The 25,065-nt window shown below is 47.7% G+C and overlaps 1 protein-coding gene across 6 annotated transcripts in view; it reads right to left on the minus strand.

Moving 5' to 3' along the window:
- Nucleotides 1-25,065, minus strand: part of RERE (arginine-glutamic acid dipeptide repeats) — a 163,421-nt gene that overhangs the window by 32,693 nt on the left and 105,663 nt on the right. For all 6 annotated transcript variants that reach the window (XM_072917437.1, XM_030289536.4, XM_072917435.1 and 3 more), the window contains 2 exons: nucleotides 22,280-22,378; nucleotides 6,593-6,673 (listed from right to left, as the gene is read on the minus strand). In XM_072917437.1, coding sequence (XP_072773538.1) covers nucleotides 6,593-6,673; nucleotides 22,280-22,378 — 180 coding nt within the window. The remainder of the gene's footprint in view (nucleotides 1-6,592; nucleotides 6,674-22,279; nucleotides 22,379-25,065) is intronic.

Below are 25,065 nucleotides of genomic sequence, written 5' to 3' on the forward strand. Positions count from 1 at the left end.
CTGAGGAGCAGCATTGTGTTCTCTCAGTTGCTGAGGAAGGCTCAGACAATATTGTATCAATTACCCAAATAATCTTGGCTTGTATCTTTGACTACAGACTTTTCCTACAAAGCAGAAATTGTCCTTTCTGGCTCCCTGACAGAACTCAATGCAATTGCCTAATGGCCCTCTTTTACTTGCAACAATATTTTACTCCTACCTACCTCTAAACCTTCAGAGAAAAATAAACAATGAGATCCAATCTTGTAATGTAAAATAATAAAAAAAAGCCACTGGAGTGCAGAGCTGATTTATTGCCCATGCTAAAGTCAATTCCAGAGTCCAGCTGGCACAGTGAACACACCTTCTGTTTTTATGCTCTCCATCTATGAGGGCTTCTTAGGAAGAAAGTCAAATAAGCAGCTCATTTTTTGAGCTGATGACGCTGTAAATTACCTTTGGCATACAAAAGTAAAGTGATACAATTGAAAATTAATCCTCTTATTCTCTTAAGAGAACGCTTAAGAGACTTAAAACAAGAACAATAAAAACAAAGCACATTTTAGGTACTTTCTTTCTTTGGTTTTGTGTGCTTCAGCTGGAATTGAGACAGGCAGGTTTGGGAGAAGGTATTTTGGTCTTTGGAAGCTGGAGCCAGTCATTAATCAATCATTAATCAATGAGCACACACGTGGCAGAGGTGAAAGGGCTGTTGAGAGCCAGGCAAGATGCACCTCCAGGAGCTGGGAATTCACAGGGTACACTCACAGGATGCACCCAGGGAACTGAACTGAAGGAACACAGGTGTATGAGCACCTCCAGGAGCTGGGAATTCACAGGACACACTCACAGGATGCACCCAGGGAACTGAACTGAAGGAACACTGGAGTAAAGGTGTATGAGCACCTCCAGGAGCTGGGAATTCACAGGTACACTCACAGGATGCACCCAGGGAACTGAACTGAAGGAACACAGGTGTATGAGCACCTCCAGGAGCTGGGAATTCACAGGACACACTCACAGGATGCACCCAGGGAACTGAACTGAAGGAACACAGGTGTATGAGCACCTCCAGGAGCTGGGAATTCACAGGACACACTCAGGGAACTGGAGTAAAAGAACATGTGTAGTGTATGAGCCATGGAGCTGTGGCCCAAGCCTGCCAGGAGCTGTGCTCACCTGAACACCTGCAATCCCTTCAGAGATGAAGAAGGACACCACGGTTTGTGTGAGTTAAACCTTTAGGTCTCTTTAAGGGCCTTTCCAAACCTCCTGGTTTATTATCCAATAAAGTTATGACATTTGCAATAGGTTTAACAGTTAAACTTTTTTAAACAAACCAGATCACAGCGAACACACACACTGAACATCCCTCTGCAAACAGCCTTCAGCTCAGAGACACTCAAATTCAGGAATATCTCCATCCGAGCTCAGCGTGGCATTACATTCCCTGGCTTTCCCCACCCTGCTCCTGGTGAGCAGCACCGAGGGCCTGGCTGGAGCTGCCTCAGCACCCTGCCTCACCTGGAGTCAAACACTAATTCAGTGCTCCTCCTCCTCAGCTGAGACAGCTCACTAAAACAGGAAAAAAAAAAAATAAAAGGCAGCAGGTTCCCTCCAGCAGAGTTTGTTATGCAAATGGCTCAGTGGTTTCACTTACACAGGAAAAGCAACTGCTGCTTCTGCCCCTCTTGCTAACTGGACTGAAGCCCAGTAGGATATTTGCTGTGACTACAGACAAAGTCTCAGCCCATCATTTGAAATCATCTGGGGAAGGTGAAGCCCAGGGCCCCGTGTGAACAAGAGCAAAGCCCTGTGCCTGCAGTGGCCACGCTCTGGAAGCAGCAGCAGCGAGCAGGATGAAATGAAAAGAAGCAGTGGCTGTTTATGTTGGCAGTCGCTTCAAACTCTAATGGAAAATTTCAGCTCTGACTGCATCCAGCCTAGAACAAGTTATTAAAGAAAAAGGTTCAGCTTTCAAACAGAAAAGGCTTCCACAGCTCGTCCCTCTCCGAGCGCTCCCGCAGCAAAGACAAGGCAGGAAATAATGTGCCTTGACTGCACTGTATTAATATTCCATCATTAGGGGAATATGGCCTCAAATAAAGCAGATTTCCTTGGGGAGAGCAGAGCAGGGATAAAGCCCACGCCACAGCCACAACACAGCTCCTGCTACAAACACGGCTCACCACTAAATGCAAATATTAAAAAGCCAATGCAGGGCTAAGTAATCACTTTATACCAACAGAGCAAGAGATATTCATCTAATTATCCCCCTCCTTTGATCAAAGGCACTCTGCTATTTGAACAATCGTGTCGAGGGAGAAGCTCTACCTTTCAGATGCTCAGGAGAGCCTTGCACAAATATTCCTGGGGCTGCTGGCTGCCATCAGGAGTGACGTGGGGAGGGCCCCGTCTGTCCTCAGAGGGGACAGACACCTTGCCAGCCCGCACATATGGTAACTGCACTGACCTTTCAGCCACCACAAATTTGCACTATATTTAAGTGCTACTCAGGAAGCCAGTATTGGGTATTATGTAACACGAGATTAAGTATTAATGAGGCAAGAATAAAATTGTTTATCTAAACCCCAATCTAAAATTAAACAGAAGTTTATGCTGAAAGCTCACACTGCACTCGTTTTACCTCCTAACATTAACAGAGCACAGCTTATTCAGTCTCTGAGGTAAGTCCCAGCAGCATTTAATTTGAAGTGGAAGATTTTACTATCAGAAGAGAGACCATTTTTCCTAAAGAAATGATGCATATTTAGCTCTTATGTGCATAAATACAGCACACTGCAGGTATTTCAGTGTCAGGAAACAGCCAATATTCATAACTCCTGTTTACACTGTGCTTTAGAGCTAAATAAAGGAGCATCCACCCAGAGGCAAGATCCTTCGATTGCACTCTGTCATCCCTTGCTCAGCAGCCAAACCAAAAATCACACACACCACAGATACCTATGTGCTCGGCAGGGAAATGCAACCCAAAATTAGCCCAGAGTCTGCGTGCCTGCACAAAGATCCTCTGTCCTCCTCCTGGGCTTCCTGCAGGCCTGCTGAGGAGGGGAGAGGGGCTGGGGACCAAAGCGCTTCCAAAATCTCAGTGCAGCTGCAGCAAAGGCCGTGGCAGTCTGGCAGGGTGGCAGGACATCACTCCTGAACCTGGGGAAGGGACAGTCCCACACATCCCCAGTTCTGGGGCACTGCTCAGACAGCCCCTGCCCCAGAGCAGGCTGCAGGAGCCCCAGGGAGAGAGAAAAACAATTCAGTCCCACACATCCCCAGTTGTGGGGCACTGCTCAGACAGCCCTGCCCCAGAGCAGGCTGCAGGAGCCCCAGGGAGAGAGGGAAACAGCTCTGTTCCTGCTGGGAACAGCCTGGAGCACTTCAGACAAACTGCAGGGGCAGCCTGGGCTGCCAGAGCCTTTCTGAGAGAGCAGCACAAGGACAGGCTGAGGAGCAGCAGCCAGCTCTGGTGCCAGCAAGGTGACACCAGGACTTGGCACCCTCCTGCTCCTGCTCTGATGGAGTCACTGCCCTGCACGAGTCCGTTCCCTGTTTCTCTCCACCTCCTGCACCAAGCCAACACAGAGTTAAGCTGTTTCCATGAACACAGAAAGGCAATCCCCAACCTTGGAGGCATTTAAGTACCTTTATCTGGGGCCTATCGCAATGCTGGTGCTTCTAAAACTCTCAATTTCAAGTAGCTCAGTGTAACCATCTAAAGAATTCAGAGCAGAATGTTAAATACTCGGAAAATCCTGTATTATCACAAAGTTTTAGCAAATTATCCCAAAATGGGTGGATGGCAGGGGAGTAAAACCACATTTAAAGCCAAACCAGATAGTTAAGAAAACTGTTGCCAGCTGTGCACCTTTCATTCTCACAAGATGGGAATTTAAATGAAAGTAATTATTGAAAATGGTTCATGCCACTGAAAAGCCTCCAAAATTTACTTCTTCCCATGAAGAGCAATGAGAAGTGCTGCTAAGCAGGAACCAAAGGAGAGCAGAGCAGCTCATCAGCTGCAGCGAGGGGAAACCACCCAGGGGAAGATAAAAGGAAGAAAGGTGCATGGAAATAGAGGAGGAGGCGCATTTCAGACAGGCCAGTGGCAACCCAAGGAAGTTTCAGAAGTTCCATTTAAAATCCTCATGGCTCACGTGCACGGAGGCACTTTTCCTCCAGGTTAACACTGATCCTACATTAAAGCAGCACCTTCCTTGATCCATTTTATTCCCACATCCACTGGGAACCCCTCCTGGACATAAACATGGAAATAAACTGGAAATGCGAAATAAACCAGCCGAGTGAAGACCCAAACAAACACACCCTTGATATGGAATAAACATTCTCTTTCATAAAGCTGTTTTCTTGAGGATTACTCATTTAGAAGAAATTATTTTAAAATTGTTGAAAAACTATGTTAAACTAGTTAAAACACACATTGATAAATACAGGGTTTTCTCAAAAGATATTGCACACTAACTATGGAGGGGGAAAAAAAGCCAAGGCACAACTGAAATAGGACATTCCTTAACACACTTGTGAAAGCTCAGGACAGGATGGCCTGATTCTCATCTCTCACCACTTTACACCTTCCCAAAGCAGACAAAAACAATGTCATGTTCACCTCCAGATCCTGACTTCCTGCACAGCAGCCTCGGCTTGATTTAACATAAAATAGGCCTGGTCTCTACAAGAATTCCCTATTTCTGCTGTAATCCTTTTCTCCCACTGTTTCCATGACACAGGTTCAGGCTGACATTAGGGAGAATTTTCCCCCAGTGAAGGGGCTAGGAAAGGACTCGTTTTACAGAAATGTCTTCCTACAGCAGAATGGCTGTAAATTTTGGCTGAAAAGATTGGGAATTAAAGAAAGCAGAAGTGAGGCCTGTGGGCAAAAATAGGAAGTGGAGATTACAACCAACCCGTTGTAGGTCAAAGGTTATTTGTGGATCAATTACCACAGGGGCTAAAAAACCCTGAGCCCAAACCCATCAACATGATACTTCCCATTGCTCAGACTTAATATTTAGTCTCCTCTGTAGCAAAAAATTAGACCTAATGAAACAAAAATATAACACTTGAGAAATGAGAGCTTCTGTGAGGTTTATCACCACTTGCAAAACTTTTACAAAAACCCCAAGGCCGATATCCAAGCTCCAAAGTAAGAAGTTAAGCAGCACAAACAGGGGCAGGCACCTGCCCCAAAACTCTCCATTTGTCAGGGCTTCTTTTTCCTCCTCCCTGCAAAATGTTTTTCTCCATCACAAAAAACCCCGCCACATTTCATATTTAAAATATACATTTCAATTTATAAAGACACAATATACTTCAGAGCTGCTGTAATTCAAACTCAGAAGAGGACTTTTGCCCCTCAGCAACTTTATCATCAGCAGAATTCATTTCTAAAAGCAAACACTGATTTGCTCTAAACCCATTCCAGGAGATATTCTGGAGGAAAGAGGAAAGGTATGCTATGTGCTAGGTTTGTCAGATGCTGATAAGATCCATGCTATTCCAGCATTCCTTCCCAGCTGTCACCTTTCCAGGCCTCCACACCTCAAAATCCAACAGGATCCTTGAGTCCACCAACACTTGAGCAGTAATTTGAGTTTCCTTTCACAGCAGAATGAGTGAACTTGTAATTGTCTCATCCTCCCCCTTCCTTTTTAGCTCACACAGTGTTACTATTTACCACCCAAAGATTTGTGCTATCACAGCACTGTCTCACAAGAACCTCCGGGAGGAGAATGGAATCATCCCACAGAAACTGAGAGGTTTTTAAATATTATTACAGCAATGCTCTTCCCCAGTGCACATCCAGACTGCGCACCTATAAAAGTATAAAAGTCTAAGCACTCCGTGACGCTTTAAATCAGTGTTTTCCACATTGCTAACACACTGCTAGTAAATTGTCCAACTCCATTTTCACGGAGCTACCTCCCTTCTAAACCCAGAATAAAAACGAAACCACTTTCCCAAAGCTAAAGGGCACCTGCAGGACAGAAACCGAGGCTCTTTTAGGGCAGAGTGAGCGGCTCCCCAAGGCGTCCCAATCCTGCCTCCTGTGCAGCAGTGCCCTGCCCGTGTCCCCCAGCCCGGCCGGGATTTTGGGGGGACACAAAGCCAGGCAGGGTTACACAACCCCGAGAAGTTGGGAGACGTCGGCTCCATCTGCGAACACCAGTTCCAGGGAGGGGAAGAGTTAAGCAGAGCCCGGCAGGGCTGGGGTCACAGGCAGACCTCGGGCTGCTTTGGTTTAGGTTTTCTTTAATTACCCGATGCCACTCGAGCCCCACCGGGTGACACAAAATGTATTATCCCGTCGTAATGTCAGAATTTAAAATTAGATTCGCTCTCCATAAATACACTTCACCCAGGCTCAGTGGCTCCGTCCAGCCATGACGATTATTTTATGTAACATCTTTCATGGCCCAAGACCTAAAAACTGCACTAAAAATCGGCAGCTGCCTTGGCTGGCTTTGGATTTCTCTTCCGTTTATCTGAGGAGAATTCGGGGTAAAAAGGAAAGAGTTTCGCAAGATCAAACAGCAAAGCAGCGAGAGAAAAAGCAAATTACATAAAGTCCAAATGTACTTACGGTCTCCTTATTGGGAAGCAACTCCTTTCGGATTCTGAAGAAGTTCTTGCCGTACTGCCTCAAACCTTTAATAAACCGTTTCTGTGATAAAAGATAACAAAAACAGCGTGTCAGCAGCAGAAAAAAAAAAAAAAAAAAAAAAAGAAAAAAAAGATTACAAAAATCCCCCGAAGGGCGGCTGTGAATCGGCAGCGGAGCCGAGCGGCGCCGGCAGCCCGGGGAAGCGAACGCACCTACACGGCTGCGAACGGGGGAAAGGGCTCGGGAAAGGCGCCCGAAAATCCCACCCGCATCCCCGGTTCCGCTCCAACTTCCAGCGCCCGCAGCTCCGCCGAAGTCGCCGCTGCCGGAGCCGCTCGGGGCCGGCTCCCGGCCGGGCAGGTGCCGCAGGGGTTAAGGGCTCGCAGCCCCCGCGAGCCTCGCCGGGGCCGGGCAGGGCGGCGGGGCCGAGCGAGCCGAGCCCGGAGCAGCCGCGCAGGGCCGGGCGGAGGCGGCGGCGGCGCCCAGCGTGTGATGGCGGCGGGGCTGGGCGGGCGGCTCCGCGGGGCGCGCCGCAAAAGGCGGCCTGGATCGCCGGCCCCCCTCAGCCGCGGGCCCGGCACCGCCGCCGCCTCCGCCCGCCGGGCCGGCCCCGACACCGCCCCCGGCAGCGCCGGCAGCGCCCGCACCGGCCCCGGCCCCGCTCCCGGCCCCGCTCCCGGCCCCGCTCCCTCCCGCTCCGGCTCGTCCTCCCCTCGGCACCGCCGCGGCCGGGGGGCTCCGGCCCTGCCCGCGGCCCCCAGCACATCCCCACGGCAGCGGGCTGAACAAAGTGCCTCCCTCTGCATGCCCCTTCCGTCTCTACCAACACCCAAATAAAAAGTGTTTCCTTCTTTCCTTTTTCCTTTCCTATCCGCAGAGTACACGGCTATGAACAACAAGCAAATAGCAAATTTCTGCCCGCAAAACCGATAGGGGATGTTGAGTGTGTGGGCCCTACTATTCCAGGGAAAGGAGGGAGATGAGATTTTAAGATCCCCTAGAGAGAAACGAGGCTCAAGTTGGCTTTCACGTATTTTGGATCGCATCTTTTTGCAAACGTCAGCTGGAAGGAGGTGGGCAGGGCCCACAGCTTCCATGTTGCGAAGGGCATGAGGATTCCCAAAAAGGTGAATTCGGGGCTCTCAGCAGCTGCCAGCACAGCCCTGCATGGAGGGCAGAGCCTTTCTTTGGAGCCTCCCGCTCAGGATCCTGCAGGTTTGCTCCCACAGGGATCTATCCTCACCTAACCCTGACCCTCAGAACCAGCAAGACTGCAGAGTTCGCCAAGAACGTGCCCGGGGGCACGGAGACGGGAATTAACCACCGCTTGTAAAGGCTTGGAGATTACAGTCCCTTCCAGTGTGTGATTTACTCATACCCACCTGCTCCTTCCTAACTAGCCCGCACAGCACCGGCAGGAAAGCGTTTCAGGGCTGCCTGAGCTCCCAAACACGGCAGGCTTCACTGAGAGAAGGCACCAGCCCCCAGACACAGGCAGAAGTCACCAAGCACCTGCAGAGCAGGTACCGAGTGCCCACCGAGTATAGCTGGTCCCTCATACACTCGTTTTTTCCCAAGGAATTCTCATTATGCTGGGCTGGGTGCATCACAAACCTCTGGCTGGTGCTCTGGGCAAGAGAAGGCGGCAGCAGCAGTGACAAACACACCCCAACACCACTCCCAACATCCCAAAGAGGGGTGCAATTCCCGTCTGCAGGAATTCAACCAGCTAAATGGGCAAACATGGAAAGGCAGGCGCTCAAAGGGAACTGCCCTGCCATCCTGGGCGGGTTCAGAGGGACCTCTGCAGCATCACTTCACAGCACACACAGCAAAAGGGGACTAAAAAAGCTGTATGGAATAAGGAGAATCCAGAGCTGGAACACTCCAGCCAATGATGGAACAGCTCAGGGAAACAGGAGAGCTCAGTCTGGTCCATGGCATGAAAGGAGAACACCCAATTCCTATTCCTTATTTTGCCCAAGACTTACTATGGTGCACTTGAACTCTTAATTTATTTTTTAAGATTCCTTTTAACCAAACTATGTTATATTTGGGTTGTGTTGTGATTCAGCTCTATTAATAAAACCTATGACAAACTGTTTTCCTTTGACCCCATGGGATGCCAGAAGTCCTTTCTGGAAATGCAAGACCAGCACAGAGCCCATCTGAATAACAGAATTAGAGGGACCTTGGAATACTGCTCCAAATTGTAAGTAGGAATTAAGTCAATCCTTCTGGCCAATTCTGCTGTCCCCTTTATTGATGTTGTACAGAATTATCCCTGGGCCACTGAGGCACTGAGAGACACCCAACTCTAAAGGAGCTTTTTGCCTCTTGGAAAGGCAAGAGAGAGACACTTCTTAATACACAAATAACAACAAAGCACACAAAAAAATAATTTCAGAAACTCAGAGATTCTAGAGCTTAATAATGCTTTTTCAAAAACCATCTTCAGATCTTCCTTCCTATTCTAGACTTCCATTAATTCAGGCATCATGGCCCATTCTCCCTGCACCAAGAACAGCTACTCCTTTTCTCCAAGTCAAGCCCAACACAGGCCTCAAAATGGCTTTAAACACAACACAACGAAATAGTTGCACACCAAATCAGAGGTGACCTGTTGCTCCCTGGTGTCTCACAAAGCAGACACTGCCTGACACTGATTGAATTTGCTCTCCCCTGCACAAATGACATGCACCAGTGCTGCAGGAGATGCTGCACTGCTCACAGGAGGCATCTGAGAGCAACAGCTGCCAAGCAAAAATAGCCTCAAACCCAGAGCTGGGGGTGCAACGAGGCTCAGACCTATGGAGATGTTTGGGTAACAAGTGGAAGTGGCTCTGGAGCACAATGGTTTCATTCTTACAAGTACATAATTTGGATTTTTAGGACAAACATTTCAATTTTACCACTTCTGTTCAACTTTAAAAGATTGCTTATGACAGGATTCTGTCAGCATTATTGTTTGTGCCGCTCACTGAAGACAAACTGTGCCACAATTAAAGAAGTGCTGTGGATAATGAGGCTGTGAAGCAGCTTTAGGGAATCCCACGGCTCGTGGGGCGGCCGGTGCTGACAGCCACGGCTCTGCTTTATGGGGTGGTTTCCATGGCCATGGACCAGCCCCAGCACGAGGCCTCCTGATGCCCTTTGGTAATCTGCTGAAATGCACGGGATGCTGCAGCATCCTGCGTGCACACAGGCAGCTATAAATAAGCGGGGAGAACGAGGAACAAGCATGTTAATGTTTGCCTGCGTGTTACTTGCAGGTCCCATATTTCATCCCGAGGAACAAACCTCCTGACAAGATACACAAAGCCATTCTGCCGTGCCTGACAGAGCTCAGCTGGCACGTTTGTCACGGGGCTGGCAGTGCCAGGGCTCAGCTCGTGCGTCAGGGTTTCCATTATCCCCAGATTACAGCCTGGCAGGAGGAACTGGCTGCTGCAAACCCTGCACCCCGTGTGCTTCTCTACCTCAAAAACCCCAAATAAACCCCAAATGAAAGCCTGCACCAGTAATATCCACTGCAAAAACAACCACCAACCTGTTCAATCAACTTCCAGCTGAAGATTTCCACCTGAAACCTTCAGAAAGGCAGCACAACTGTGAGGAACATGCAAATTTATCACTGCTACTAAGGCCTCTCCTCTGACGTGGTGCTGCAATTGAGTTTAGAGCTCGTTATTTGCTCTAAGAAATTCCATGTGCTGTTTCATTCCCTCCCTATGACTTCCACCTGGTTAATGAGTGAAGAGCATTGTGAAATGCAAAACATTTACACACAGGGCCTCTTCTGATCTTTCTCAATCCAGGAAATCAGGATTTTATTTCTCGGTCTTTCTCATAAAAAACAAAATCAAATCACATCTTTAGCCTATGGCCAAGAACAGCAAGTTCTCCTCTCAACCTTTTCCTTAATTCTAAGCAAACAAAATGGGAGATTTTGCTATTATGAAAGCAATAGTGCATGTCTGGAAAGGCCAGGTTTTCCAGGCAGATGCCAATGGAAGTTGTCACCACATTCCATATTAATATGCGTTTTAAAGTTTTTTAATAAATATGGTTGGAAAATTTATGGGTTTTTCATTAACAGCAGATAAACACTAAATACATGAGAGCATCTTTACTTCTTGATCTTCACAAGCTGCAAAACTTTTGTTCAGTGTGCAGCACATTTAGAGATATTTGAAAATAAAATCATGTTTTCACCCAGTACTTTCACACAAAGACACGGAAAACCAAAATATTTTGGTGTTATTCATTAGATACCAGTCTGTATGACAAGGCATGGATGCTCCCACTGGAAATTCAAAGCCCCTGTGCAGAGTGCAGCCCTGGTCACCCACACATGACACTAACCCTACACTCCCCAGGCCATCTGCCCCTGAGATCAAGTGTCCTCTCTAAACAAACTGACAAGGAATAGATCAGCTGAAAGCCTTCAAGGTGCCCAGCAATTTGCTCTCTCCCTCCCAACTGCATGGCTTTGTGTTCCTGAGAAATTACACTGAAAAAAGAGAGCCTGGCCCCAAGCGTGCGGGATTGAGCCCGAAGCTCTGCGGGAGAGGCACCTCCCAGCCTGAGCTGAGTAGCCACAGCAGCCACAGAGCGAGTCATTAACAGCCCCCTCCAGGGAATGCCACAAGATCCTGGATGATAATGACCCCCCTTCCATGGAGCTGCTTTTGTTGGGAACAATGGAGCTCCCATGGTACCTCTCGCTGGCTGGAAATATTGGTATTAAGTGAGCGTGAGCACAGCTGTGTGTAAATGACACATATAAACAGATTAGATTTGTGTATTTATACTGGATGCAAACACATTAATAGCACATTTGCATACCCAGTTGGCTAAATGAGATTGCATGCAGAGCAGGATTACTGGTTACAAACACATTTATTTAGGATTTTCAATAAAGTATTTATATTGCCATTCAGGAGGTCAGAGTGGATTCATCATCCCTTTTCTCCTCTTTGCCTCCTCAGACACACACAAATGCTCTTGTCAACATGCTCTGCACAGACTGCCCACCCCTCCTCACAGCCAGGCTGGGAAACTCCAGCCAGCAGAAGGAGCTGAACTGAGGCGCCCAACCCAAAGGCTGCCCCAGTTTCCTCCCATTTCCTTTATTCAAGGTGATGTTTCAAGGGGATGAGAGTTCTCCTTGTGACCACAGCACGAACCACTCCCTAAATGCCAGTTTACAAAACTCCTCTTCCCCTCCTCTGTTTAATGCCAGGGATCAATGCAAGAGTCTGCATGAAAGGCAACATGATATTGAAGGTGACACAACAGCTCTCAGACATTTCCAGAGCTGCAGGAGAATTCAGCTCTTCCTTCACCCCGGGCCTGGAGCTGTCAGGGTGTTGCTAACCTTTTGTGCTGACCCCAGCTGTATTTTCCCGTCAGGATTTTTACCAGAGCTATTTTTATAAAGAGAAAGATTACAGGTTCACCCGAAGCACCAGGCAAAGCTTTGATTCCCATTCTGCACTGTACCTGTGTCTGGGGGAGTCCCGATGGGAAACAGAAAACAAAACAGAAAAAAAAAAAAAAATCTTAAAAAATCAATTCTGTCTAAACGAGAAGCCTTTCTGTTTGCCCTAATTGCACCGTGATCATCAGCTCTGGGCTCTCACTGCACAGCTCCCAAGCCCTCAGCTCCAGGCCCTTCCCGTTAAAAGCCCCGGCGCTGCCTCCCGGGTCCCTGCCCGGATAAATCAGATAAATCATCCCCGAGCTGAGCTGCTGGAGAGGCACCCGAGGCACCGGGACGGGTTGCCAGGCAACCTGTGCAGGAGGGATGCAGGGATGGACCCAGGGATGGATGGATGCAGGAATGGATGCAGGGATGGATGGACCCAGGGATGGATGGATGCAGGAATGGATGCAGGGATAGATACAGGGACAGATGGATGCAGGAATGAATGGACCCAGGGATGGATGCAGGGATGGATGGATGTGGAGATGGACACAGGGATGGATGCAGGGATGCACGGACAGATCACAGAGATCACCCAGAGATCCCACAGATGCCACAGTGATCCCACAGCAACCCCACTCATCACCCAGAGGTCCCACAGAGTGTGGCAGCAGCAATGTGATCCCCTAAATGAGATAAAATCAGAAACCCCAATGTGATCCCCTAAATGAGATAAAATCAGAAACCCCGATGTGATCCCCTAAACGAGATAAAATCAGAAACCCGAGCCCAGCCCAGCCTGCAGAGCTGCAGCAGCAGCAGCTGCTGCTCGGATCAAGCCCTGCCCTGGGCATTAAAGCAGCAGGAGCAGCAGGAGGAGGAAAGGAAACCTGAGTTTCCTCCCTGCAGCTCTGGAAGGCTGTGGATAAACAGGCTCCACTCTGGAAGAACAGCTCCTGGATGATTGCAGGCGTTCTCAGGCCTGGAAACGTCACCAATGGCCCCACATTTCAGCAGGGATGAAGAGGCAGGCAGACATGAGCCTGCTCTTGAAGGCTGCTCAGTTTGCAATTTCCTCTTCTCTGCTAGAAGAAGAGGGGGAAGAGGAGGCGTTCCCTGTCCAAACCAAGGCACAGAGGGGCGAGGGCAGGAGGACCTTCCAAAGGGAGCAACAAGTCCTGGGCCTGCCCTCGCTGACAAAAAAGCTTTCTGTTTATCCAACATCCTCTGTCTCCTGCAACCCACAGCTTCTCAGTGCTGCTAACAAAGCCAAAATGATTTGAGTGTGCTTTTTACATAAATGATTTTTTAAAGGTGCCTTTTAGGAGTTAAACAGAACAAAGGTCTGGCACATTTGTGACCCAGAAAAGCTAAACAGTGTGCTGCTGACAAGAGACAACAGAAAGCTTTTGATTATACTTCAGATTGCCTTTTCTGTACACAACGAGATTCATTTCTGGTTGTTATTTTAAACTGCTGTTAAAATGCTAATATAAAAAAAGCCTTCTTGTACCTCAAAACCAAAGAGCAAGTAAAAAGGAAGAGATGGACTTGCTCTTTTTCAAGGACTACCAGAAATACCTTGTGTGATCCTTCAAGACTCAAACACAGCATTTCCAGTGAAGTTCTCCCCTACAGAAATAGTGTTCCCTTGGGATTTCAACCATTATTGTCAATTATTCTGGAGACAGTTTCTGCCATCAAACAGGGATTTTTATGCAAATGGCAAAAGGAAACAAATAAAAGCAGTTCAAGAGCCCCCAGACTTTGGAGCAATGAACAAATCCAAGAATAATGGGAGCAAATGGAAATGATCCCTCTCTCGAGGCAGGTATTTCTGTGGGTGCCTTCCCAGGTAAATCATTAACAGAGGGGCTGTGACTGCAGTGATACCCAGGGCGGAATTCAGGCACCCAGATACAAATTCCAGTTTTTGACCCTTGCCAAAATGATACCAGGCAACCTCTGGAAACTCCCTAAATTCCTCTCAGAGTAAGTCTGCCACTGGCTGCAGCAGAGCGAAGAGAGACCTGAGCATGCCAAGCTGGGTGAAGAAATACTGATGACAAAATCAAATCCCAGGCCCAGGGACACATCCTCAGCGAGGGGGAGAATGGAGCCAGCAGAGAAAAAAGAGAGGAAATGATTGAAGATTTGAAAATGAAGGACCAGAAATGCAGCTGTAACAAAGGTGAAGGCTGGAGAGGAAACCTCGGAGGTGGATATTGTGGAGGGGGCAGGGGAAGGTGGTGCTGAGACTCTGGAATTACCTCCCCAGACACGTAGAACTGGACAATACCTCCCATAACAGATAAATGAAATATGCACCCTAATAAACCAGAGGTGCCCTCTTTGCCTTCCCCAATTTGTGGCAAATGGGATGTTTGATTTGAGCGCTGAAGTTATTCCGGAGCAGCGGAGGGGAATGTGCTGCCGTGTCATTTATCAGCTCCTCTAAATGCATAAGGCCTGGCTGATCAATCTCCCCACGCAGCCTAAAAGCCATATAAATCTGAGGGCTGCAGGCAGAGGCTGGGGGAGCAGGGAGGAACAAAAGGCTGGGGAAACCCAGGGTGGAACAAGCACGGGGGGAGCAGGGCAGGTAAAAGCTGAAGCACAACCACAAAGCCTTCGCCACAAAACAGTCACAACCACGAGGCACAAAGTACAAAAACAACACTGGCAGGAGCAGCAGATTTCAACTGCAGCCTCCTGGGCACAGATCAACACACGTGAGAAGCACAGAGCATGGAGAGAGCAGAGGGCAGAGAGGAGCTGGGCACTCCAGGAGCTGCTCTGGGCTCAGCTGGGCCAGCCACGGGCTCAGGGTGAAGCTCCTCCACAGCCAGGGATGGACCCCAAATTCCTTGCAGGGGGAATCCACCCAAATCTGAGTGTCCTTGCAGCTCACACGGAACCCCTCTCGCTGGCTCTGGCTCACAGATGAAGCCTCTGCAGCTGCAGCAGAATCCCAGAATGCTGGAACACCCCGAGCTGGGAGGGACCCAACTCCCATCCCTGCCCAGAACACCCCAGCAATCCCTCCCTGTGCTCCCATGCCCCGGGGAGCCTTTCAGAGCCCACCACCTCTGCCTGCTCCCCCTGCAAGGTGTGCAGCTCCCCCTGCACCAAGTCCTTATTGCTGTCAAACTCCTTTCGTGGCACCATCATCATTAGCTCTGCTGGCACTGCTATCCTTGTAACTCATCAGGGATCTGGGATGGATGCAGAAAATGATGAATATTTAGTCCCTATTCATCTACTACAGAAGCTGCCTATTATCAAACAAGTGACACCTTTACAAACTTAAATTAAATAATGGCTCCCGTGGAGGATTCTGAGCCCCTGACAGGATGGCAAGTGATTTAAGTAACATAAAGCTGAGCAACTGGTGATGGATCGTGTTCTGCACTCCTCTGTTACAGCCTGTAATAGAACAAATGAGCATTTCTCAGCCTAATTGAATGTGGCCGCCCCGCTCGTACACAGAAGAGACAAAGCTTGATAATTTGCTTCATTAAAATGCATTTTTATGTCATCGGAAAGATTAAAAAAAAATTGGTTCTGTTGATAGGGGAGATTAGAAAAATAAAATTTATCATGCAAACAGCACTTGCAAATGAGGTGTATTTTGGCATTCATACTGCTTATGTTGTGCAAGAAAGATAAGCCCTGAGCACTAAAGCACACAGAGCATCCACATTGTGACAGTAATCAACATTTCTTCAATAGGAATTATGTCACTACACCCATTTGAAGAGCATTTTGTCATTTGCTGCTGCAATGGCCACTGGGCCAGACTAAATAATTCCCAGCTAAGCTGTTGGGCAGAACAGAGAATCCAGTGACATTCAGGAAGTTTGGGGGTTTGGGGCTGTCAGCCTCTGTGTTCAAACAAAGAATCAAAGTCAAGACTCAGACAGAGACCCAAACTACCAGGGAAAAAAAAATTCAAAAATCAAATATCATCTTGTCAAACTGCAGACAACGCTGTCATCTGTCTGCACTCGCTTTGTTTTAGGGGTTGGGGTTTGTGTGTTTGTAAAGCAATCTTGTTAGGAACAGCAAATTGCCATTTAGACAGCAAACAACTCCTCCAAAGTAAAACAGACATTTGCCACGTCAAGTAATCCATTCCTGGGCTCTGTGAGTTTAATAAAGTGTAATTCCAACATAAGCATTTGAAAACGAGATACTTTTACCTATATCAACTTGGACTAAGCCAAAAGCACTTGGAAAGAAGCTGCAGATTTCTATCACACACTAAAACCAGAAAAATATCAAAGCACTTCATTATTTATTACTCTACTTCAATTGCACTTTCACCACAACCAGCAGAGTGAGTTACAATCCCTCCCTCGGCTCTCCTGCTATGCCAAAAGCACCAAGCACAGAAAATCCCGGTTGTGCTGATCCCTGCACCCCCAGCTGCTCCCGGGAATGCCATGACTCAGTTTCCTTCTGGAGCAGCACAGGATGCAGCAGGAGGTTATATTTACCCTGCATTCCGGATCCCTGAGCAGACAGGATCTGGAGAAAAGGTCAGGCTGGCGCAGGCAGGAGCTGCGTCCTGGCAGACAGCAGCAGAGGATCCAGCCTGGAACCTGGGGCTGTTGTGTGCCCAGCACAGGGCTCTGCTGGGCTCTGCCCCGGGCTGGGACAGACCCACGGACACCAAACTCACCTGCTGCTGGGTGACAAATGCCCTCAGCCCCAGCACTCACTCGGAAATGCACGCACAGGGATGATGGAGAGCGCCAGGAAGTACAGCTGAGCTCCATCTCCAAGATGCCCTTGAAAAGGAGCTGAAAAATGCGGTTCTGACAATCAACCTCTGCTGGTTTATGACTCCTGCAAGCAGCACAGAGATTCCCTTGGCTGCAGGGAGCTCAGGGGTGTGGAGAGCAGAGCCTGCTCCCGAAAACACCAGCAGCTGCTGAAGGCACCCAGGGATGGCTGGAGCTGGAGCTGGGGCTGGGGCTTCTCTCCCATCCCAAACACAAACAGCTCCTGAGCCGTGGCTCCTGGCCAGGCCAAGGGGCTGAGCTGCTGTTTCTGGGGATCTGCAGCAGGGTAAGTGCTCAACAGAGAGAAATGTTCCACGTGAGGGCAGAGAGAGGCGGCTCAGAGCACCCACACCTCAGCAAACCCCAAAATCACATTGGTAAGGAAACAACAACGTCTCTGGCAGCTGGGCAGAGACCAGCATCGGGGAAAGCACTGAAATCACCCACTCAGAAGCCAAGGTCACTGACAGGATTTATAGATTTATCCCTGAAGAGCCTTTGCAGAACATGGAATGCTGAAATAATTTTTTTTTAATCTCTCCCCCCGCCCCTTTGGACTCCCTCATTTGCTGGAGGCCTTTAGAATTCATTCCTTTTCACAGCTGGTTAAACAATGGAATCTTTTGGCAAACTAAAAGGACAGAATTGATTGCCCTACACAAACTTTTCTGCACGTATAATTGATTTTTAATTCACTGCCTTATTTCCAAAAGGACTTGACAATAAACTCGGTGCTGTATGTGCAGTATTGATCCCTCTCAACAAGGGCTTGGATCAAAGACTGATGCAAGTTAATCACAAACAAAAGATTGTTATCTTTCATATAGGAACCTGTGTTTAAACTGAATTCCCCTTTTAGAGCTGTAATACACCTTGTATTTTCCAGCTGTACCTGCACCTCAGCATTTTGTAAACCTGCCAGCTACTCAGTAACTATAATTTTATGCAACCTTTAAATAACAACATTTTCCCCCAAGCAGAATAATTTCATCCTTCACTGGTCACTTTTGACTGTGAGGGCTGAGGGTTCTTTTCCACTCTGAGTTCTTAGAGTAAGACACATGCAAGACCTTCCCACACGTGCTTAAACTAAAATATTATTTATTCCTAAAACACAGCTCCTACAAGGCCATGGCAACCTGAGTTTGGTGGGTTTTTATCTCAGTGCTCAGCGAAGTTTCAGTTGTTACTGACTATCACACTTGCAGACATGGCTGGATCACTAAATTCCAGCAGATGTTCATTGAGTGGGACTCTCACTCCTCTGGGGAGCTGCAATGTTTATTTTTTGTGGGCAGAGCAATGACACTGAGCAGGAACTGGTGTCTCAACCTCCCAGCCCACCCCAGGAGTCAGCCCTGCAACGCTGCTCAGCTTTTCCAATTCCCCTTTATGATTTCTTTCCACTCGACCATTCCAGAGGCTCTGTTTCAATCTGGCTCTGAATTCCATTTTCTATAGCTGCCACATAAACAGTAAATAAAATCCATGGTATTTCTGCCCCAGCTCTGTCTCCCAGCATATCTGAAGAGCCCTGTTTTCAAAGGAGAACATGAGAACAATGTTTTCATCAGCATACACTCCAAAAAAGGGTGGATGAGACATTTGAAGATGATTCCAGGCAAAGAAGCCAAGCAAATAAGTGGGTTTTGCTTAAGTAATTCCTTGACCTGCCATGCTGGATTACAAACACTTGCAAACATATTAGGAAAGTGGTTTGCTGCATCTTGTCCTTTCTGGCAGAAGGATCTCCACTTGTGTTTTATGATAAACGAGTTTAAGCTGAAGCCAGGTGTGGATATTTTAAAATTTATGAACTTGTAAATCGATGTACACGGCCAATTAAGATTTAGCACCAGTCAGGATTAACTACCCCTGCACATAAATTGAGGAGGTTGTTTGAATGGAGGTTGTTTACCTCAACTACTCGACATCAAGAGCCATGTAAAATATTTAAAAGGCAGAATATTTCAAGATAAAAGGCAGTTATCAGGGGTGGCACTGCCAGTTCTGCACAGAGGTGCACACGGTGACAGAACCTTCCTAAGGAACACCTGGCAACTTCCTTTAGAGAATCTGACATGGATGGAGCAAAGTGTAGAGCAAAAGGGAGGAACTGCCCAGGAAAGAATGTTCAAGTTCTGCTTCACCCAGATCTCCTTCAACTTTGGAAGACACAGCCCCGAGTTCCAAAGGTGCTTCAATTAAACCTCAGCAGTTCTTCATAATCAACATCTGAACGCTAATGAGGAGCACAGCTCCATGCAGGAGAGCATCCCTGTGCAATAAACTGCAGCAGAGCAGCAGCAAACTCTGCCTGTAGCAAGCATGCATAAATAAACAGAATTAATAACTACCCAAGTGTGGACGGGTGACTTAATCTGTTTCGATTAGATGCAGCTCAGCCCCAGGCCTTTGTGGTATTTAAAATGTGTTCATCGTGTTTAATTAAAAACCTAATAAACTGGAGGTTCCTTCAGTTCTGATTCTGATTTCTCTCTCCTGAAAGCCCTATTGATTTCATCAGAACCTCTGATGGAGAGCAAAAAGCACATTCTGAATGAAGAGATAAAAGTGTGAGGTGGAGCTGGGGCTGCTGGGTGAGCAGCAGTCAGAGGCAGCTCCTCTCCTTCCTCACTTCAGCACATGGACACTCCAGAGCAGAAAACCTTTCCATCAGGTGACCAAAACTAGAGATGATCACTGTACCCTGCATTAATTCCACTCTTTGATAGGTTATTGATCCCAGCTGGGAGCTCATTTTTGCACCTGGAGCAAGTGCAGGGTCAGAACTGCACTGAACACCCCCCTGTTGTAAATGTAGAAGACATTTTGCAGAGAAGATCTTCTCCCAGGTTTTCCATGGTCATTTTATAAGGACAGTTTGTCTTAGGAGATGTTCCCACAGCAGGGAATGGGGATGTTCATTTAACCTCAGCTGAAGAAGCTCCAGGTCTGGGATCTCAGCTCCATCATCAGGGCACAGAGGCACTGTCAGACCCATCCCACGGCTCCAAACCCCACTCCCACAGCAGTCACAAAGGATTTCCCAGTGGAGAAGAGCAGAGCAGCACCACTCCACCCCTGGGGGGATTTCTGACTGCCTGCATGCAAACCCCCACACCTGGCAGGGGCATTTTTGGAGGTGCAGAGCAGAACTCACTGCTCTGACACCCCGGGCTGGGTTTGGGTGGAGATTTAAACCTGCAGGAGGCACAAACCAAGACAGCTTTGCTCCTGGCTTCTCCCCAAGCAATCCCCCTCCTCCATGCTGCTGTGTGAGGAAGCTGCAGCCCCTGAGCACCAGGAGATGCTGCTGGAGGCTGTGTGTGCTCAGAAAGCCTCAGTCAGGCATTAAATGGGACAATTGCTGCAGCTTGCCCACAGAAGTGAATTCCTGAGCACTACAGAGAAAGCAAGCCCTGCCCAGCAGAGCTGTGGGTGCTGGCAGGCGGGGAAGGAGCCTCCCAAACAGGACACAGGCTGTGTGCAGGGCTGGCCCTCACCCTGTGCCTCTGCATTTACATACCGGGACAAAAAAAGCTTAAAAATAGCCACAGGTTCAGAGACACGAGGGAAACAACAAACCCCGGCCTCCAGATGTACACAGCCCCCATGTAACTCAATCAGTGGCCAATTTTATCCTCTGTTTAATTCCATCTAAACATCTGCAACCACAGCAGCAGCAGGAAAAAATAACACAACTCCCATCCTTTGTTTTAATCAGGTCTGACGCTGCCAAGCAGCTCCTACCTCACAGTTTGGACACAGGCAGCAGAGCTGCTCTAATGGAAAACAAAGGCTTTGTCTTTGGGCAGCTGAGAGTCCACAAAAAAAGTTTTAAATGTGGTGGTACTATTTCCATTATTATCATTATTATTATTGTTATTCAGGCTAACTGACCCAAGCTCTGTATCAGGTGTGGGATCTGCTTATTTATCCAACTGCAAACTTAAATCTAAGTATTTAAATTTAAGTAAGCCACATTTGTTGGGCTGCCAGAAGAGATTTATTACAAGTCTAGCCCAAATAAGGACAGGGATTGGACCTGGGTCTCCTTTCCCTCAGAGCTCTCTGGGATTATCACCCAGCCACCCCGAGATGAGGGGGACACACAGAATTAATGCTGTCAATTACTGTGACATTGTTTTGGCCAGACTTAGGGTTTGACACCTCAGTATTTTCTGACCAACACTTCACTGCAGAATTGAGCTCTCCTCAGTTCCCAGGGCCTGCAATAAGGAAACTTCTCCTGCAAGGCTCCAAAATGCAGCACAGCTGCTGGGGGCTGGAGCTGGCTGGAGCTGCAGGGACCAAGAGGCTCTGAGGCTGCGCAGGTGGAGCTTTGCTGTCTATAAATAAGAGCACAGTTTGATCTTTGGCTCTGCCCAGCCTGGAGGGCTGCCAAATGTTTCTGGAAACTTGGATGGAGCAGAACAAGAACAAATATGATAAAATGAGCTGGGGCTGACAATGATTTATGGAGTCAGTGCTCATGACTCTCTGCTCACAGGCTGCACTCCTGCAGTAATGCTTCACTTTTCAATAAACTTTGTTTTTTTCCACTGGTAAGGCTCCATTCTCTCTCATTTAACAGGGGTGGATCATCAAAACCTCTGAGTGCAGCAGCTCCAGCACTCACAGCTCAGGGCAGCCGATGGAAAAAAGAGAGAAAAAAGCTACCCAGGGAGAAAAAGAGAGATGCTGGCACAATTTACCCCTGGATGTGTGCAGAGAGCACAGGCTGGAGCAATCTCAACCCAAAGTGAAGCACCCAGGGCAGAGCCCTGCCAGGATTTGTTCCAGCTGCCTCCTGGGATGGGATAAGTGCAGGAGTGAGCAGGGGAGCGTGCCCAGGCTCTGCCCCTGCCCTGGCACCTCCCTGCCTGCCACAAAGGGTCTTTGTGGGCTCTGGGCTGGCCCAGCTCCTCAGGAAGGTTTAAATGAGGAGAGGGCAGAGCACACGGCACGCACTGCAAGAACTCCCTGAAACCCTTGCAGAGAGCCTACAGCTTAAAAAATCTCTCCAGACTTTGCCTGAATAATTAAAGCCACTAAGAGAACATGAAAGTTTCCTCCATTTATCAGTTCTATTTGCTAGCTTTATTAGTAGCTAAACAAGATCACATTTGTATTTTTGCTTACTTCTTTAAACACTTTACCAATTAACCAGCTGCAAAATTGACCCACTCAAGGCAAAAAAAAAAAACACAAACCAAAAACAACCAAACTTTTCTCCTGTCACTTTTCCATGAGTAATTAATTCTGTCATGCACTGGATCAGGTTTTTTTCATTTATATACCCATGCATGTATATTTTTATTTACACACCCACCCTCTTCTTGCTCATAAAGAGAACCTCTTTAGAAAAAAAAAAAAAAAAAACCAACATAAAAAAGCAAGAGCAGCAAGGTGAACCATAAAGGCTGGAGGAGATAAATCATTTCCTACCACTTCATCTTCAGTCCAACACTTCTCAATCAGCTTTGGCACAGGTTTCTTCACCAAGCGCTGCAGGGCTTTTCCAGCATCGTAGTTGCTTTCATGTAGCTGAAAAATAAAGACAAATAGATCATTCAAAGGAATTAGCAGTGATCTGATATTGGAGGGAAAAAAAAAAACACTACAGGGAGCCACATGAGATGTTCTCTGCCTAATTATTTTTCCTGTTGATGGATGAAGTGAGATGTAAACAACCTGAAGGGTAACTGAGGTTTGAGCAGGGGAAAAAGCAGCAGCATGAAACCAGGGATCCCTCCTCCTTCCCAAACCTGCCCCAGGGAATGTTTAAGCCAAAGTCACACTGCTCTCTTGCACTCACAGGGCTCCATGTGACGTCAGCCAGAGAAAATAAAAATGAGTATGTGATGGGTTATACCCCACACAGCTTGGCTGCAGCCTCCCTGGTCAGCAGAACAGATGTGAACTGCTGAAGGTGCTCTTCCCCCTCACCAGCTTACTGGGGCATTCCTTACTTCGGGGTACTTGGGGGGATTTTAAAGGGAAAAAAAAAAGTATTTCTAAAAATAAAAAGTATTCACTCCTGGGCCCAGAGCTCTGCTGTTAATGCAGTGTGCTTTGGGAACAAACACAAATGGTCCTCAACTGCAACCAGAACTTTTTTCCCTCATTAACAACCAAAACAACAATACAAAGAGGATTTCTGCAGAGAAACCAGTGCCTGAATGACAGAGGGTGGGCAAGAAGCAAACGAAGCCTCAGTGGTTTTTGTTAATTTTGAGTTTTTACTTGGCACCTGAGGGAGGTTACAGGAATTAATTCCCTGCACTGATGCAGGGTAACCAAAGACAAGAGTGCTCCAACTTCCAGAATTTAATTTCTTCCTGCTGCCCCCTTCCAGCCCTGGCTCTGGGGGGTACCAGCACAGCAGGGCCAGCAGGGCAAACAGGGCTAACAGCAGGGCAAACAGCAGGGCAAACAGGGCTAGCAGAAGGGCCAGCAGGGCTAGCAGAAAGGGCCAGCAGCAGCCCTGAGTGTCACTGCCTGGGCTCAGCTCCTGCCTCCAGCAGACCCCCTGACCAGAGCTCAGAGCTCAGCCTGCATTGCCAGCATCAAAAATGCCTGGAAAAAAAATAAAAATAAAAAAAACCCACTTTTTTTTAGTAGTTCTAAGGCTCCTGTGGTATGCAATGCCTACTTACAGGCATGAAAAGAAGATGTTGCCTTTTCTGCTGGGTACACATTAATTTTCCTCCCTGTTTGCACTCCAGCACTGGGAACAAATCCATCTCAAAGAAAAAAGCACTGTTTGTTTTGCCAGCTCACCTTGCAAATGCCTCTTTTCTGTGCATGCCACTACCTAGAGGATTTTTCACTGGGGAGATGTGACAGTGCTGAGGAGAATGGTGCTCCTGTTTCCCTCCCCTCTCTGCTCCCTCCCCGAACACGAGCAGTGCCAAAGCCTCTTTGGAACTTGGAGGGCATCTTTATTTTGCCTCAAGGACAACACGTGTTTTTCCCTGGCAGCCCCATTGCCCAGGCAGCTCAACTGCACGGAAAAGAAACCAGACAAGCCCAGAAAGAACAGCCTGGGCTGACAGGCAACTACTCCAGAAAAAAAGAAGTTTTCAGGCCAGCAAGGCTGCCCCAGATCAGCCACAGATTATATGGGCATGGACTTCTGAGCAAGTAATTACATTAATAACAACCCCAAACCCCATCAGCACAGACTGACAGAACAGCCATGGCACAGAGAACACCCCTGTGAAAACATGAGACAAGCTTAGAGGCTCCTGAAAAATGTTAATTTTAGCAGGTGGGAATGGAAAAAAAAAAAAAGTTTTATAAATGCCAGGAGTAGAATAATGCAGCAGAAAGGAAAAATATTTTCTCTAAGTGCTGGAGTTAAATTTACATGCTTCAGTCTGGCTCATTCTCTGCTTTTTACTTGCAGCCATTTAGTATTCCTGAGCACTTTATTGGCAAGATTCAGAGTATAAATAACAGCTAATGATGACTGCCTCTGATTTCATTAACTTCTGCTTGAACTTCTCCAGGTATTTCTATAAAAACTGCATCATTGTCCAGCCAGCCAGAGAATCTCCATTTTTACCATTAACTCTGCATCCAAATTTGGCACTACCAAAGAGTGAGATTTGATTTGTGAACAACTGCAGCAAAGGGAACCACCACAAACGTACCTTGAAACAGAAAATACAGCAGCTTCTGCACCACTGGACAGGACTAAAGCAAAATTCAGGATGTGCACCTGCCCCAAAGGCTCCTTTGCACTGCTACTACAGAAAGCCAGGTGCCAGGAAGGGGTTTCACATCAGGGGCTGATTTCACATCCCACAAGGTTCCAGCTCCTACTGCAGCCTCTGAGCAGAGCTGCCATTTCTGTCTGGGGGATGCTGCAAATAAATTCTCCTTTGGCATGGCTCAGCTGTCAGGCACCTCCAGTCTGTAATGAACCCATGAATTACATCTTGCAGCTCTGACATCTCTGGGCTTGCTCATCAAAATATTGTTCTTCAATTGTAATTTATAACTTAATTTAAATGTCCCTTTCCTGTGACCTTTTTAGAGCAGAGTGCCATTGCATCTGGCAGCTCCTGCTCCAGCAAGGCTTCCTTTGGCAATTACAGCCATTATGCTCTGCCTTGAAAAGCCCAGCTCAGCCAGGCTGCATTCAGGGCTCAGCATTAAATAATTGCAGTCCATTAAGAGCACTGAGATCCCAGAGCCTTTTTCTCCAAGGAGAAATTGCTGCTGTC

This window comes from Taeniopygia guttata, chromosome 21 (genome assembly GCF_048771995.1).
Source record: "Taeniopygia guttata chromosome 21, bTaeGut7.mat, whole genome shotgun sequence".
NCBI lineage: Eukaryota > Metazoa > Chordata > Aves > Passeriformes > Estrildidae > Taeniopygia > Taeniopygia guttata.